Source organism: Cygnus atratus, chromosome 1, assembly GCF_013377495.2.
Source record: "Cygnus atratus isolate AKBS03 ecotype Queensland, Australia chromosome 1, CAtr_DNAZoo_HiC_assembly, whole genome shotgun sequence".
NCBI classification, from domain to species: Eukaryota; Metazoa; Chordata; class Aves; order Anseriformes; family Anatidae; genus Cygnus; species Cygnus atratus.
Window position 1 is genome coordinate 197,930,680 of NC_066362.1, and position 18,968 is coordinate 197,949,647.

Genomic DNA, 18,968 nt, shown 5'->3' on the forward strand with positions numbered 1-18,968 from the left:
CCTTAATATTCAGGCAAATGTTTTGAGTGCCTTCTTTTTTGTTCTTTTTCTTGAACAAGGAGGGCAGTAGCTACAGTGAATAAATTTTACTTCCTGCTCTCTTTTCAATTGCTGCTTCAGGTTCCAAATTTTTCACCTAAGTTCACCTAGTTTAAATAAAAACTTGTTTAACAAATTCTAGTATATCAGGTCTTGTATTTTTATTTATATTCCTATTTACACTATATCTGAATTTCCTTTTATATCATATCAGACCTTGTATGTTCATGACTGGTATTTAAAGGCAGTATCCTACCAAATAAGTAGAACTCCACAATTACTAAAGTTGTTGCACTTTTTGTTTGCATGAAGAATTACCAAAATAAAAGTATACTGTTTTTTAAGCTTTTATAAAAATTTCCTTTTTCACAATGGAATTGTTGGTCCCCAAAAGGTAGATGAGTTTCTATAATTATGCCAAAATTGGCATATTCCTTGAATTTTAAAAATAAGAATTTCTTTGCAAATGAAATAAAATCAAATGCTTTCTTACATACATTAATACAAGTCTTAGCTTTCCTAATATCTGCTTTGGTATTTTAAACCAACTAAAATCTTCCCCTTTTAGCAAAATGTGATACAAAAGGACTTTCAGACTGCTAAATGAGGACTGCAGATTCAAGGCCTTACTAAAGCACTGCTGAGCTTAGTAGATTTTCAGCACCGTAATTATTTCCTGAATACTAGAATTTGCTGTATATATTCCAAGCACTCATTTTTCATACTGCATAATTAATCAAATGATAGCACTGTGTTACATTATTTTCACATTTCAATCTTGAATAAGGTCATTCTCAAATTAGCTGGATCAGACAGTTTCACAGTAGCGATATATTTAGTCAACAATGGATGTATAACCCATTTATTATTCTTGTAGTAGCACATGTTGGCAGCTATGCTGAAGTCCAAGGCCTAGCAGATTTTCTGATGACAAGGACTCTTCCATGTGGAAGAGACATCAACATTTATGTGTCCTATATCCAACATCGAAATAGAGAAGATAGGCAAGTTCAAAATATAGATCCTAAAATCCTGATTAACTGCAGCTTAAGTATTATGAAAGTACTTAAAATCTATTAGATCTTTTTTTTTTTGATTGAGAAGTTCTCTAAGTATTTAAACTATCTACAGCATAAATTTACATAAATCTAAATCATGAGCCTCTAAGTCTTCACAACGCTTAACAGCTAGGTAACTAGCTCACGCTGTTTCCACCAGTTTCCTCTGCTTACTTTCCCTACAGGACATAGCGTAGTAAATGCTTGAAGCACACAGTACTTCATCGTGCTCTCTGCAAAGGATAGCCAGAGAATTTTTTTTTTTCTGATCCTTCTATGCAACATGAGACTAGTGGTTAGACTGTTCTCCTAAAATGGGGAAGACTCGGTTTAATAATCTTCCAAAATCTCTTCAAACAGAATCTGAACCAGAGTCTTCCCAGGTTATTTTTCTACATAATAAACTATATACTAATTTTCATCAGGCTCTGGAATTCCTCCTTTTGAAGTTTCACTTTGCATAGGATATTAGACAATATATTGGATAAATAAGAAAGAAGAAAGGAAAATTAGTACAGCTAGAGATTAGATTGCTCAGTTATCAGAGGTGAGACTGGATCCAAGTTTCTGAGCCAGCGAATGTACCCATGAGTATTTAAGGAGAAGCCACCATATAGAGGCACAGCCTATACGTGCCATTTCTCTGTGCTAGCTAATTCTCCTATTGGCCCAGTAAATATTTGATTATTCCACAGATCACAATGTAAACTCAAACTATGACAAGTCACGGCTGGGAATTCTGATCAGAGATCAGCGTCTTGTTGTATCCAAGAATAAGTCCTAAAATCCCTTCTGTGTCTGGATGGATAGGGAATGTAACTGAATCCTATCCTCAGCATCACATATTATCTAGTCCCTCACTCAGTATATTGGATTCTGTGGACTGTATTTTTAAGTGCCCTATCCTTCCTAATGTGTGACCTAGGGAAATCAGATACAGAGACCTAGGCTGTGGATTGCCTCAGGTACATAGGTGCTGACAAGATATGTGTATAACAAGCAATTTTTCAATCCTAAATCCTTTTTCTATCTAGCCCTACACAATCAAAGTTGTCTCGAAGTCTACAAACCTAAATTAATGGTAGGTATCATGTGACAATATCCTGCATATGTAAAAACTCTCGTGCCTCAATGGATATTGTTCAGTTTAAATATATTAATCAGGAAGGAAGTAAAATTTATCTATGTATGTAGATACATTTATGAAGCAAATTATGTCTATTAACTCATAAAGCTACTAAAAACATTACTAAAACTTGAGTGAAGGAACAAAACCTGGATATCAAACTATGCACCTTTTCTTGCCAGTTGAAGAAAATTTCATAACTTTTGTAGAATAAGCAGAAATTTAAAGTTTTGACTGAAATCAACAAATTAATTCTAAATGGATATTAAAAGTAGAATATAATGACAAAGTATTCTTACCTCCAATTTCTTGTTTAAGTTACTCAATTCAAATGGTGTCTCTAGGCTTTCCTCACATTTTCCTCTACTTTGAAGATTTTTTTGTTTTAACTGATGTAACCGTAGCTTTTCATAACTATGTGTCAGCTTTGAAAACTAAAAATGAAAGCAGAAGTGAACATGCAGAATCTGTCAAGGCTGACCATGTGGGCAAGGTTTCATTTATGCAACTTCAACAATCTAAATTTTTAATCAATACAACAAAGAATCAATTAATAAAATTAATTTCTTAGATGAACACGGCTAAGATCTCACATAAATGTTAACTAACTGTTCAGATGGGTTCATCTGACAGATACTTCTGCCGAAGTTTTTTATGGTACTATTATCCATAGTGTCATTTCCTCTGCTGTTTATATGAAATGTTTTACACTTGTTTACTGCCATCTTGTGTTGACATTTTTAATGGGTGCTTCGCTAACCAGAATGAAGGATTATCATTAACATATTTTAAACTTGCATGTTTCTCTTCTATTGCAAAAACTGTTGAAATGTTATGGATCGGATGATTGTTTTCTTCCAGAATCAGGAAGTACCAAAGAGCGTCTATGAGAATTGGACCCTAAATACTGTTCTGCTTATTGATTTTACCATGAAAGCATGGCTTCGGAGTCAGAGAAAAAGAAGGGAAGGTACCAGCAGAAGTAGCAGCCTCTTCAGAAGGTACCAGCCTCTTTAGAAGAATGGCCATTCTGAACAGTTTGCTGCACTACACAAGCTAGTGGACATTTATAGGTTTGATATAGTAGAAACTGCCATTGTCTGGTAGGGATCATAGAATCATAGAATGGCTTGGGCTGGAAGGGACCTTAAAGACCATCCAATTCCAACCCCCCTGCCGTGGGCAGGGACACCACCCACCACATCAGGTTGCTCAAAGATATGTATATCTGCTTTTGGAAAAAAAGAAAACCAAGGACATTATCAAAGGAAACACTAAATATATGATCTTGAGGAAAGCTAAGTGAAAGAACTTTGCAAAGAATGTTGACTAGAAAAGAAGCTTACAACTATGAATACTGCTCATGTCTCTTGTTTTTTGGTTCTTTTAAATTTAGTTTATATATGACAGTTTATATTCTTGGTAATAATTAGGGCTTCACTTTAAAAATTCTCACTCTAACATGATTTTTTTTTTTGCCTAATCAAACAAAATCCATAAAACTTCATATTTGTGTTGTGCTCTAAGGCGAACTACTGTCTGGAAAAGAAATTACTCCCAAAGGGGAAAAAATAACAAAACTGAAATGGAATCCTATTGAACCAATGAATGAGTAATTGAGGTCTGCACAGAAGGCCAAGAAGGTCCAGAAAATACAGAGAACAGAAATGGGAGTTAAGAAATCATCTGGAAACCTCCTAGAGATATTTGAGATAATTTGAGGAACCTGTAATAGGGAATAGTGAAAAGAATTGAAAAGCTGACCAGCAGGTAGACAGTCATAAACTAGGAAGTGTCATGAAATGGCAAGATCCAGGAATAGATCTGACCAACTTGGAATTTCTGAACAGAAATCTTATAACATGGACTTACAGAGCTGCAAGCTCACTTTTTAATGAAATTAAAAGTCTTCCAGAGATGTTGCCTATATTTGAAATGGACCTTGCCAGAGAACACAGGTGAGATGGAAAAAGGGGTGAGATTTAAAATGTGTCAGATTATCCAAGCTCATATAACATGGAACTCACTGCCTTTGGAAGAAAGATATCTGTTTTCAACTAACAGGAGTTCTGCTTTTAAGTATACGATGGCATATGGAAACTGCCTGGGAAGAGCAAACCCACATGAAGACTGGTACTAGATTGGTCACGCTAAAAAGGCTAGGAAATGTAGGACTTCAAAACTTCAGCAAATCAATCTAAACTAGGAAATGTAGGACTTCAAAACTTCAGCAAATCAATCTAAAATGGAACACACAAAATGAGAAAAAAATGAGTTTTTATATTTGATTAATTTAATGAAATGTGGATATTTAAGAAAGATTATAGTCTGAATGTTATCCTGACCAGAAACTAGACTAAAAGCCAAGAATCCTTCAGTTTGGGGGGCGGAGAAGGAGTGAGTTTTAGTGACCTCTAGGGTGAGATTCATCTAAGTTCAGATTTCTGAAAGTTAGACATCCAAGCTTGAGCTACTCTGAGTTAGAAAGAACTACCTCCAAATGCTTAGACATTTCAGCTATCTTAAATTCTCATCAGACACTGAAATGCATTATATTCTAGAAGTGTCCAATTCCTTCCATCGATTCTGAGGTATCTCAGACTTAGACATTTAACTTTTAAATGCACTTAGTTGTTAAAGTGCTTAGAGCAAGAATGGATTCTTTTTCTTTTGCTGAAGGTTTTCTCTCATTTTCAAAACATGATTGACTACTAAGTATCTCTATAGAAAAAAAAAAAGAGAAGTAATAGAGATAACCCCCTAAAATTTTTGCTTTTTTAATTATGAAAAAATGCTGTATATTTGGATGAGTGCAACAGTGTGGCCTAAGAGTTTCAGGTTACATAGCAGGAATTATTTCCCTAATAGGAAAAAAAATAATAAAGAAAAGGTTTTACTGCATTCGGCAAGCACATAATGAATTCTGTGGGAATGTTACTTATTAAACAGCTGCTTTTATTAGTTTCAAGGGTAAAAAGCACTGAGGTCCACAGAAGCAGTGTTATCATGGAGAAATTTGTTCTGAATGGCCTTAACTTTCTTACAGCTAGAAAAAGCAATCCTCACCATTTCTATTAAGATTAGGGTGGAACAAAAATTGGGAGAGATTCTAAGAAAACATCTGCACAGAAAACACAATGCTACTGGGTAAACAGTAACACACCATAAGTGCAAAATTAAATTGTAGCTCCTAAAAATATACAGTGTAGAAGGAGGTGTAACTTTCAAGTGAAGATAAGAACCAAAAGAAAGGAGACAAAGGACACAGGGCAAAGATTAATATTCTCAGTGGAGCTCAATATTTTAGATATGAGTTTGTGCAGCCTAAAATTGGGGACATTAAAGTCATTCTATAGTGGAGACTGCGCAGCACTGTCATTTAAGAAAGAAACTTAATAAGGAGATTTGGTGAAAGCTAGAACAGCAGAGTGGGACAGTCCTACTGCCTAGCACAAGCATTTGGAATTGTTTTGACAGGTAAACTTCCTGTTTATCTCACTGAGAATCTAGGAAGGTTTCCTAACTTAGGCACCTGCAGTTTACTTCTTCAGTCACTGTGTACTGGATGGATATCTCATGAAGAATTAAGGCTGGTGAAAGAGGAGGAATAGGCACTGGAAAATGAAATGCAAATGGCATCTGTGCTAGAACCTTTGATAAAATAGGATGACTAAAAGAGAAGGAAGTGGTGGGTGACACCGGTTGGGAAAGTGATGTATATTCTTAAGAGCCAGAAGTCTAAACTTCTAGCACAAAGACAAAAGGAGAAGCAATCAGGGCACTCAAAGAGAGGTTAGGTGGTCAGTCTGGAAACTAAAAAGGAGAATATCGGCAAGAAGTGTAACCAGGTACACAGAGAGAAACTTGAAGGTTAGGAAGTGTCGGATTCTTTAAAACAATCAATCAATCAATCAATCAAACAAAAACAAACAGACACAAAGAGAAAACAAATTGTATTTGCTCCTGAGAAGGACGTGTAGGGTAAGTAACAACTTCAAAATCAAAAGCTTTATGAAAAATGACCCAGAGTTTAAATTTCATAAAGAACAGTGAAGATCTTAGCAACAACATGTAACTTAAAAGCAGACATTTTTAGCATGAGATAAAAAAAATCTAAGAAGTGAAATATATTGCAGGAAATGTGACAAAGGATGAGGAAAGAGCAATCTGCTACAGTGTTGGGGACAGTTTTGTACTGCTAAAGGCACTGTACAACTTATAAGTAAAACATCACACCATTTTTCATTGTATCTTGCTTAACTTCTCAACAACCATGTTAGACATTGTTTCTTTCTCTGTAATAAGTGCAAACTATAAAACAGCTTTTGTTTCTAGCCACTTTCCCAAATGATTAAAAGTGTTAATTACATATTAACCAAAACAGTCTCTGCTTACTCTCAGAACTGTTTGCCAAATCAGTTTCCATATATAAAAGAAAAAATAAATGAAAGAAAGCACAATCTTTAAAGTAAATTATACATTTATTGGTTTGATGGATTGTGGGCAAGAAGTGTTATCACCTCTAAATGAAAATAATGATTTCCAATTTAAAAATCTAAGACAATTCTGTGGGAAGTGTGATTGCTGGAAAATTTTAATTACTAAATGTATGGTAGGAGAATTCAGTGAAGGAAACAGTAGAATAGCAGGAAAAAAATTAGAATTTTGGATGTTAACTTGTTAAAATCTGAGAATTAGAATAGGCTCAAGCTTGCTAAGAATTTAGATTTGTAACTGAAGTGGAAAATAACGAAGAACAAAGGCACAGGCACAGAGCGAACAGTCAATAAATAAAGGCAAAACAAATCCACAGTAACAATATTCCAGGTTACTGTAGTTTTGATACTATGTTCCCTTATGGAAAATGATCAGGCCTCTTTAATAATCCCTGTGAAGCAGGCAAACTAAACCGAGAAAAAATCAGTAGCAAAGATGTGACGAGAGCAGTTTAGGTCTTCAAATCCCTGATGTGCATCCCAGTCTTATTAGCATGAATCTAATTATCTGTTCTATTAATTCACCAAGGTTTTAGGTTATTAGTCCATAGTCAGAAAATCTAATACTTGTCTTCATAACAGAAGTCATAATCACATCAAGATCTGTCCAAAGAGTTTGGACATGTCAGTACAGTAATGACAATGGAGCCAGGTAAGAAGTTGTAGTCATCATTATTAGCATGACACAATTCATCTTTCCCAAATCCATAAATGTTTTACAAAATTCATAAAATCTATACCATTAGGCATGTATCAGTTTTTATAATGCAATCAGAAGATAATGAAACTGACATTTTCCTTACTTGAGATTTCAGTGCATGAAGCTGCGTTTCATAACTCTGAGCCATTTCATACTTATTTTTCTGTAAGTTTTCCAGTTTCTGCTGAAGTAGTCCCACCTACAGTTAGAATAAGCATTCACCTTTACCTTTTCTGAAGTGTTCCAATCTACATTATTTTTGAAAGTCATTTGAAATTTTGAAAGACCGTTGCATAAAAGGTAAGTATTAAAAATATGTATTCATTCAGTAACTTAATAATAAATCTGGACACCATAAACCCAGATGGCAGCAACATCAAGACAGGGATTTTACAGTAAAAAATCTCATTGTATGCTTACATTATGATTTAATGATAATACGGTAGAAGTCTGTCAAGACTCTTTAATGAAAGCATTTCTGAACCAACCACATAAATGAACTGCTGTGCCCCAGTGTGAAAATTTTGTTTGAATGGTTTATATAATCATATAAATTACTTTCAATTACTTATGTTCAAATTATCAGGAGACATTTTAGACCTATTTCATTTCCCTAAGTACAGTGCTATTTGACATATCTTGAATTATCTGAGATTTTCACAAAGATCTGAGAAATATGACAAAGAGCACACATGACACCTAAGTTTTTCTGGAGAGGCAGCTGGAAGCCAGTTGGAATATGCTAAAATATTTCAGATAACATCTGTGCATGGGCAAATAAATTGATGTTTTGAGGATTGGCTAGCTGAGTTATTCTCTTGGCTCCTCTGACTGCAATGACAAAGGGCAAGTTCCTGTAATTGCTCATTAGGGAGTGAGATAGCATTTTCAAGACTTCCACTGGCAGTTTAGACAACTAGCTCACAAGAGGACACCTATGTGTAAACACTTAACTTCAGACGTCTTGAACCAGAGCTGAATGTCATGTTAGGATTCACAAATACTTCTGAATGAATATTCAGCAGACATGACTGGGAAGTACAGATGATGTCGGGTACGCTGGGGTTTTCAGTTTGATAAGCAATTCTAAGTGGTGATAATTCAAATCTCCATTATTAATAATAAAATTAACGTTTAGCCAGTACAGAATGCAAAATGATAAAAATGGAGTATAAACATGAATTACAAAGACATAATTTTGTCAAACTTTTGAACTGTACATTTCCTTTTAAAATTTCTGATAAAACTAGAAGTATTAGAAAAAAAAATCACATTATCTTTTTACAACTAAACTATTTGATTTAGACTTTAGGGAAATAGAAGAATCACGGGACTTTCAATGACATTTTTTACAAACACTTTTCAGAACTGAAGCACACTTTAAAACAAAACAGTAAGAGTAATTAGTGACCTTTAAAGGGTGTTTGGTATTTTTACATGATAGAACAAACAAGCCTACTTATAGAGCATTTTGAGCGTACTATTAACTACCTCTCAGAATAAATACTTTATAGAATGTGACATTTTAAAATACCTCTTGACCTTTTTGATCCAGTTTGCTTTGGGCTCTTGCTAGTTCTTGATCCTGGATATCCATCTTTGCTTCCAAAGCTTTCATCTTCCTTTCCCATTCCACTTTTTTGCTGTTTACTGTGATGTCAATTTGATGAAGTAACTCCTGAAGTTGAGTGTCACATGGAGGGGCTCTAGTAATAATAAAAAATAAATTTATTTTTTCAAATACAGAGTAAGGCAGAAAATAAATTTGTATTTATATTGCTAAGACTTGATTTTACTTCTGATAAAAATCATCATTTTTCCACATCAGAAAGAAAGAAATGGAAAAGCTAAATGATGCCTTCAAAAATGAAATCTTAAATTTGCCTGAAGTCCAAATCAGAGTATTTGTGGATCACTTCATTGTGGATCTTTTGCCTAGCTTAAAGGCTGTTTGATATCCTCTCACTCTGTCAGGTAGGAGCTCTCAAATGAGCATAAGTTAAGTAGAAGGTTTCCAAGCTTAAACCTAAAAGGACAATAGTAGGACAATCTGAATATTAAGCTGCACATGGGCACAGGACTTTCCACTAAGGATAGAGTAATGATGGAGGCAGTTTGCTGGAGGAAGTTATTAAACAGTTGACTTGAAAGCTAGCCACTGTTCTTGATTGCTAGTTCTACTTTTACACTCTGTTTTCCCAATCTCTTTGTGGAAAATGGACTTAAATAAAAAGACAACTTCTATAATACTAGTAAGGTTTAATTCTATTAGGAACCACAGAAGTGAGAGCATTTTGAAAACGAACTTATCTTTGGGAGACCACGTGCTGGTTTTAACATACACATTAGAATTTTTCCAAACTTCTGAGGTTAAATTTGGAATACATCCCTTACACCATAACTTCATCACCAGTGACAGAATATTTTTATGTCACTCCTTTAGGAATATGATGTGTCAAAAGCATCAAATTAATGGTATATAGTTAATATATATATTAGAATATATACAGAATATACAGGTATATCAGAAACATAAAGCAGTCAAAGTTGCCCTCTTAAACTTACCCTTATGGAGGCACAGCATATTAATCTTAAAAAATTAAACACTGGACAGTGTCAAACTGTTTAAATCTGATTGCGTACACCATTTAGCAGATACATAAAAAGCATCTGAATAATATGAAGCTTTCTTTATTCCATGTAAATTCAAACTTTGTATTTGATGATGAATATAAGAAAAAAAATGAAGTAAGAAAGATATACATTATAGAATATTTGGTTCTGGATACTTTTTATGCAAGAAATTGCACAATTATTTCTGCACTCTAAATTTTATTTGTAGAAATGACTGTTTTACGTCTAAATTATACTGTTCTTCTCTGTATATGAGATTTTTTTCTGTAAGTATTTTGGAGACTTTATTGCCTAATAAACTCAATTGTTTTCTGAACTGAGAGTTTCTCTGAATCTGTGAATTTATAGCTGGCATTGCAGAATTGTAATGATTTCGTTAAAAGTCAGAATTTTTCTAGAACTCACGGTTCTATAAAACTTGCAGTGAAATACTCCAGTTAGGAAAAAGAAAATCACAAGATAATTAAATTGTTTATTGAAATGTTCCTAGCTATTTTATTTTTCTGACTTACTGCTTCTTATCCATTTAACCTAGGATTCTAGGGTTTGGGAAAAAGAAATGAGACCACGTACACTCCTGCCTAATTCCTCTCCATATAATAAAGCAGGGGAATTTTATTCCATTAACACTCAGGGCTGGTTTTGGACTGCTATAAAGAAGACTCAGCTGTTGAACAAATTCCTTAACTATGTTTGAGTGCCTATTAAGTTTCTATAAAACTTAATTTTCATCAAGTTATATAGGACAAAAATAATCAGATTATCCTCTATCACTATGAGTAATCACACATCACCAAAATCATTATTTGTAAGTCATTAAAAACTTCATTTTGACCTCAGTTTACTTAAACTGAGATACCAGATCAAAAATAGTTAAGACAGTATTTTGATAAAAGTCTTTGGCAGACTTACTCACCACTGTAATGCTCACTTCTTGTCATTTCTTGAAATGAAATTATGTTTATCAACCCTGTATTTCTTTGAAAATCTCACAACTTCTAAGCATTTTTATTGTGTTCAGAGCCCATAGGATGTGAGACAGAGATACTTTTATACTAAGTACAAAAAGTGGCATTTATCTCACAGGAGTGAAGGAAAATCTTTCGCTGATTGTTTTTAACCAGTGGAATACTGTATTGAATCGTTAAACTTTTCAGGAACAGCATCTCTTTCATTTCACTTTCAGCAAGTAAACATCTACTTTCCTCACAATTTTCTTTAGTGGCATCTGTTATTTGCACGTCCTTCTCATATTAGTTAATAAACTTTCTTTTCTGCTTCTTCTTATAACATTTTAATACCTTTCTTGTTTCCTGTTCTAGTTTTAATTGCTTTTAAGTATTTTTGTTTGATTTGATAAGAGATTATATTCATAAATTGCCCCAATACACAGCTCTACTATGTTCTTTAGAATACCTACCTCTATCTTATCTTTATCACATACTGGAAAGTACTGAAATGTGTTATCTTTAGTCACTGCAATCTTATCTTGATCATGAAAAAAAAAAAACAACTCACTTAAAATCTTCATTATTTTCTAGTATTATCTGATCATTGTGAAAATTTCTACATTTTCCCTCCGCAACAATTTAGAGATTGCTGTATCCAATCTATATCTATCATATCTACATGAAGTATGAAACTGCCACACCTACATGAAAGTACAAATAAATTACATCGTGCTGTTTCTTCAGTGTCAACCGTCTCCCTCTTATCTTAATAGATTATGCAATTAGTAAACAGTGGTACATCTGTTTTCTCTTCACCTTTTTTTTTTTTTATTATTAAATCTGTCACAGTGCTTATTCATTGCACAATTAAAGTTTAATCTAAATGTAATTTCAATTTCCTCATACCGTTGCATGATTTTCAAGACTCTTATTGCTTTTTTGGGGGGTTGGCTACAAGCCTACATTGAATTTCCTGTTGATTAAACCAGCAATTGTATTCTTTCATAAATTTGTTAATCTAAAATGATGTAAAAGATGTACTGTAACCTATTACTTCTCATGATAATATATTTAGCCTTCTGATAGACATCTCTTCATTTAAAATAAACTAATAATGTTGTGTCATTGTTTTGAGTTTTGCCATGTTCTATTTTCCTCTCAAAAATACTGTTTATCTCACTGACCTGTTCTGAAAAAAAACCCTAAGAGTAATAGCAGTTATAGTGCTTTCATTTATACAGTTTTAAAAGTTATATATTCCCTCGACTGCTGATGGTACATACATCTGTGATTGGCAAATTCCCTCATGATTACATATCAGTTTGCAGTCATTCTAATACCTCTATGGCATGATGGTTTGCTAAAGTGACCTTAGCCATTTATTTTATTATTTCTTCAGTATTTCCTAGCTCTTCTTCCTCTCCTTCTGACTGGACCTGTAAATTGATTATTTATGAAATAATTGTCATAAAGATGGTCACACAGAGACAAAAGAGAGTGCACCATCTGCATAATGTAGCAACAAAGTACAACAAGGTTAATGAAAAACACACGGCAACGTGCCTGTAACTGCTCAATCCTAGAGAGTATCAAAGACGATTTCAGTATCCAAAATTAGCACAGGATGCTCTTTCGTGTCATGTATGTTACAATCTGGCATATTTTTTTGGGGGGACATCGCAACCACAAATGTGCCAAGTGACTAGGAATGCTGTTTTAGCAGAACCTCACATATTCAAGCACAAAGCAAACCATGACTCAGAGGTAACACCCCTAATGCCAGGGAGACTTCAGCTGCTGGGTGTGCTGCCAGCACATCGCTGAAGAACACGGTACGTGTACTCACAGGTTTTACTCCTGGTGGTTGATACCACCGCCTCAGGTAAACACCAGCATTTGGTTCAAGTTAACAACCGTGTTCAAAATGACAAATGCCGTGGATAAAAATGCCCCTGTGGAAGATGTTTTCTTTCTTTTCTGGTAATCTTCCATATCCTAGCTGTTCAGCCAGCTTCCCAGTTTCCTGCCCTCCCAGTGCCCATGCAGACACACTGAAGTCCCCTGTCTGTAGGATCTGCTCGGGTGAAGTGCTTGCCCCACACATTCCACGTATTATATCTTTCATGCTCAATTTCTAACTGCAGTACAGTTAAAAAAAAAAAAAAAAAGAGTTCCTTAACATGGAAACATGTTTATTGAACATATTTTCTTGGCGCTTAAGTGATGCATATGCCATGTTTTGATAATTATTACAGGAACTCAAATCTGCAAACCTGTTAAGCTTGGAAAGGTTTTATAAATACACAAAAATCTTAATGCCTTTTAATGTTAAAACTGTTAACAATGCCACTTTAACATTTAATATCAACCATAGAATAATAGTTACCAAAATGCAAGCCAAGTGGTATACCATGATGTACATATCAGAAAACAAAAACATTTCCCCCACATCCCGAAAATGCCTGAAACTCATCTCAAAATTGCATTAATGATGCAACAAACTTTGATTCCTTCTGCAGGGAATTGGGGAAATATGAAACGGGATTTTAAAAACAGAAGATGAAGCTGTACTGCGTCAGGACTACCTTTCATTTGATACTGCTGTTTAAGCACCAATGCCCTTCCAGGCTCACGTATTGTGAAACACACCGGTGTGCAATGAGCAGTGACTCAGCTATCTGATTTTAGCCTTCAGAAGTAGGTACTTTCTTCATTGTGTTTTATATGGACCATCTAAACACTGCTGTGCAAGAGCAAATGCACTCTCCATCCCAGATCATCAGATTACCACTTTAGATCCACCGTGGCTGACATCTTTCCCTCTTGAGTTGTTTCACCTGTTCTTTTAGATCAACCCCCACAAGGCAAGTTCTGCAGCTGTTCAAGGACAAATTTCTCTCAACAGTTCTTGCACGTTTTCTGAACTTAGAACCACCAATATATAAAAGGGAGCTCTTATTGGAAAATCCTTTCTGAAACAGCTTGTCAGCTCTACTGTTTTCACCTTCACATCTTTGCCTGCTTCCTTACCTAGCTCCTCTAGGCTAAAACAGGAAAGCTGTTCCTGAAGCTGTAGATTACTGCTGCTGTTCTACTACCAGAACTGATCCGTAACATGGCTGTGGCATTACACATAGTTCTGCATAAAGATTTCTGTGGCTGCTATCCCCACCTACCACCACAGAAGTACTAAGAGCTGATGTGACTATTATTTTAATCCCTTCAGTGCTTTGAAAATAGTGCTTACTATACCCCTCTCAGAATATGGTCAGTCATATGGTATGAAAATCACGAGAATTTATTTTGATCACTGGATATAGAATGTGAAAAACTCTGGCATCTTTTGCTTAATATGCCATCAGATAAACACACAAAGAGTAAGTTTTCCCATGAAGTGAAAAAGTATGGTAACCCATATGCATTCAGCATTCCCACATTGCTGAATGCATACATCAAATGCATCCTTCGCACATGGAAGTGATGGCTTGTATTTAACAAGTGGCATGTATTCTTTTTGTTGCATTGATTTTGACACAGTTCAAACACTTTAAAGTAACTCATTTTTAAAGTGATGTACACAAACTCTTAGCCTTCTTTTACTCTTATTTCTGTACTAGTGAAGATAGAGGTGATTCATATTCTGTGGTCATTAATAACTATCTGCATAAAAAATCTGTATGTCTCCAGACATGGACAAACCAAAACCCAGACAAAAACTTTAACCAACTCTAGTCCTTCACGACAAATGATTTTTGCATTAGTTAGATCTTTCTAGCTCTGTTTATCCACCTTTTGCTTTGGATTTCTGCACAGACCTGAATTTTAATGATTGTATCTTAATAGGCATAGAAAGAATATTCTTGTCCATACTCTTTAGAAAAAAATTGTAATTTAGAAACTGAAATTTCAAGAAATGTTTAGTTCATACTGTCAGTCTCTAGTTCATGCATCTAGTTCATGCTCTCAGGTTTGCTGACAAATAGAAAAATATGTATGAGCATATTTCTAAAAACACATGCAAAACTTATGCAGAACAATGTAAACAAAGATTTTCATCTTCAATAAAATACATTAATTTGTTTTTGATCCTTAACCCAGCTTCTAGATCCAATATTAATTCCTTTTCCCTTCTTAAAAGTTGCTTTAAAAATAAGAAATATATAAAATGATTGATACAGCACTCCACTAATACATTTTACCCTGTATATGAACTACAACTAATTTATGTAACAATTATCAGCCATACACAGTCATACATGTTTGGATGGATGATTTGTGATTTATGGGATCTTGCAGCTGGCAGATAATTGTCATGATTTCTGCCACCATTATTCAGCTCTTTTCCCAAATTTTAAAGCTATCTGCATTATCTCTGCAATACTGTCAGCACAGACTGAAACATTAGTCTCCTATCATCAGATGTGTATCCTAAACTATTCTTCCAGATTCTTTGTATTGGTAATGGAAATAAAGAGCTGTCTAGAATACCTGTTTTATTATAGGACATATCACTCTCTAGATCCATCTGCAATGGCCTGAAATTTCACGTATGTCAATTACAACTAAAGCCAGCAGGAGTTGAACTCTTAAAATGAGCTTTGGATTTGTTAAATAACAATATTTTGATCTTTTTAAATTCTAATTTTTAATTACAATATTTACCAATCATATCACTAACAAAAAGAATGGCCCTCTAAGCCAAAAAAGGACCACTTTGTTCAGAATATGTTTTAATGCTGCATGCTATTTCTGTTCCATTATGAAAACTGCACACATTATTCTTCAGTACAACAGAGCACACTTTCAAATCATATTAAAGCCTTCCTGGGCCAGGTCTGATTGAATATGTGTGTCTCTATTATTTTAAGTTCTTTTACACTCAATATGTGCCATATGACCTAGGGCTGCTTCTTGGTAATAATGATATATGAAACCATTTTATATGAAAAGGAGGTATTAAGTTTATTCATAAATTATAATAGATAAATATTCTATTCAGTTTATATCAGAACGTACTCTTCATATCATTGTGTTCCTTGAAGAGGCTGGATGGTATGAGGCCCTCTTTTAAATCTCCCCCATAGTTTGTGCTGTACTAAAACACTATAACAATTAAATTTGGATTATGTAAAAAAAAAGTTGATTGTGTTGTGAGGAAAAGTGCACTTCATACTTGGTAGATCAATTTTGGTTATTACATATGAAAAATAAGACTATAGCTTTAACAATTAATAGCCTTGTTTTTAAGGCTTCAGAATGTTTTAAGAACTGTGTTTATACTGCTGTAGCCTAGCAACTACTTTTGAAAAACATTTAAAATAAAATTGCTTAACATCTTAATAAAACCCTGCATAGTTTCATTGTTTCTCTTTTGTTTAGATATGCACATTAAAAAAAATTAAATAAATAAGATACAGTCAGTAGGGTATTACTGTGATAAGCCATGTTGTCTTAGTTATTAGTAACCTCTTCACAGTTTGCAGAGAAAGCAGCCAAAGAAATTGAAAAATAATGTTTGCTTCTCATATCATTAATATTTTGTTTTACATCTTTAATAAACCCACAAATTCAATTCTGTTATGTATTCAACTCTCAGATATTCTTTACTTACTTAGCGAGAGCTTGTTCCTGAAACACTTCCAAGCACTGTTCCATGTTATTGATAGTCTTTTTGACCTGTTGAAACAACAAATCAAATAATTCAGATTCTTACACATGCACATTTGCATAGTGAAGTTGTGTATACCGAATCATTTGGTGCTTTCCCTTCAAATTCTGTAATTCTTCCATTGCAAACAACAGGAGCAGGGAAATGTGGCTCTACATTACATCCTGGAATGGGCAGGATGAAAACTTCTGGAGTAAGCTCAGCTCTCTGTCAGCAGCTTTTGCCCTTGCTGCAACAGTGAGATGCTAGAAGTGGTGCTAGCTCGAGGATAAACTTGGATTTCCACGAGGAAGAGTTTGTTTTGGATCATTCTCTGTCTCATAATATCAATGATTTACCAAGACGCTCTGGAATATATGAATGCAAATTTGTTGTAGATCCATGGGTGCAGTAAGCAGCCTTTTCTCCACTGCCATGGAGTGGAGGCCAAATTCCATACCTTCATACACTCTAATTAACCTATAGTGGGCTACAATGGTTCCCAAACACACTTTTAGACTCACAGGAACTATTTGTTCCCTTGTCTGGCAAATGCAGCACGGACTCGTGGAGCACTCACATACCTTAGCAGCAAGGAAAGATCAGACTGAGCCTGACCCTGGAACAGGTCCGTGGGGCTGGTGGGACAGGGATGTAGGGCATGGACAGGGGGGTTGGACCAGATGATCTCCAGAGGTTCCTTCCAACCTCAGCCATTCTGTGATGGATGGCTGTGTGTGAGGGCAAAGCACAGGAGGGAGGGTGCCATGAGACAGCCCTAATTCCTTGGGGGGCAAAAAGCATGGCTCTCAAGGAGATGGATACCTGCATGCACAGGTGTGTGGACACTGCTGTGTGGCACCTGAGGTGACACAGGCGCAGTGACTCCACAGGGTACTGGCACCTGAGGTGACACAGGGCCAGTTGTGGCTCTGATGGGGACAGACACCCCAGGTGACACAGGCACGGTGGCACTGGCTCCACAGGGGATGGACACCTGAAGTGACACAGGGTCATTTGTGGCTCTAACGTGGACAGGCACCCCAGATAACACATGCACAGGGGCACCGGCTCCACAGGGAACGGACACCTGAGGTGTCCCAGGCACCGGGGCGGCACCGGGGACCGATCCACGCCACGCTGCGACGGGCACCGACGGACCCCCCTCGCCCCCTCCACGCCCGTTACCTGCCGCGCTCCTCCCGCCGCTCCCTCCGCACCCGCCATGAGCAAGGCGTGCGCCCTCTCACCCCCTCGCCCCCATCCCTCCCCCCTTCCCTCCCTCCTTCCCTCCCGCCCCAGCTCCCGCCCGCCTCGCCCCGCGGCGGTTGCGGCCAGCGCCCGGCGGCTTCTCCAGTCGCCGCGGCAACGCCGAGGGCCGCGGGACGAGGCGCGGAAGCGGGCGGCGGCCATGAGGGGACGGGCGGGAAGCGGTGGCGGGCAGGCTCCGGGAGGGTGCTGCGGGGGGCATGAGGGGGCAGCGGGGGGCATGAGCGGACCGGAGAGGGAAGGAGAGGGTGGCTGGGAGCGGGCTGGGGTGTGACAGGGCTGCCAAGGGGGTGAGGGAGCGGGGAGACCCCGCGGGACCGGCCCCGGGACGCCCCGCAGTCGCTTCTGTGAACGCAGGGCACCTCAGCCCGGGCTGAAAGCAGCCGGAGGGAGCTCCTTCTCAGGCAGCTCCGGGATAAAGAAAATTTAACTTAATTTAGGAAAACACTAGGCAGTTTTATTTATTTATTTATTTAAATGCTATTATCACTACACGAAGTGATCACTACCCATTTCTTTCTGACTATGCTTCCCTCAAATGGTTTCTCTGCTTATTACGTGAGTGGTGCAGGTTTGGGTGACACCTTTACATCCTTGTGCGCTTCAGTGTGTCATATTCAACAACAAAACATGAAGAATCGCAGCTGTTTCAACTTCTTTCAGTAGTAGTTTGCTGTTCCAAACTTAGGGTTTATAGATCCCTTCAGACCCCAAGGGTAGCACAATTCACTTTGGATTTATTGTCCTAAAATCACATGGAGCATTTTCAGGAGCTGCTAGTCTATTTATTTACACCAAATTTTGACATTTTGTTTTGTTTTGCTTAGACCGTTTACTTAAATTAGCTGAGTGAACTGCATTTCTAATATCAATTCTAGGGAATAATTTATTTTGCTTGGTTCCTACTTCCTGTGTTAAGGCAGATGGTTTTCATGTCAGCAGAAATATTGTTTCAACCTATGAATTATGGAAAATGTTTTTAAAATGGAAGATTAAAATAAAGTTATACAGAGAGTTTCAGGAAAGTTCCTGATAAGTTTGTGTACTAG

General features: G+C 36.4%; 1 protein-coding gene across 1 annotated transcript in view; it reads right to left on the reverse strand.

The window, feature by feature from the left end:
• The window catches only part of DEUP1 (deuterosome assembly protein 1), a 42,682-nt gene extending 26,024 nt beyond the window's left edge, over positions 1 to 16,658 (reverse strand). Inside the window, exons 1-4 of the mRNA XM_050713752.1 lie at positions 16,615 to 16,658; positions 8,954 to 9,125; positions 7,523 to 7,618; positions 2,523 to 2,657 (exon numbers count right to left, since the gene is read on the reverse strand). Of these exons, the coding sequence (XP_050569709.1) occupies positions 2,523 to 2,657; positions 7,523 to 7,618; positions 8,954 to 9,125; positions 16,615 to 16,658 (447 nt within the window). The remainder of the gene's footprint in view (positions 1 to 2,522; positions 2,658 to 7,522; positions 7,619 to 8,953; positions 9,126 to 16,614) is intronic.
• Between the last annotated feature and the right edge of the window lie 2,310 nt (positions 16,659 to 18,968).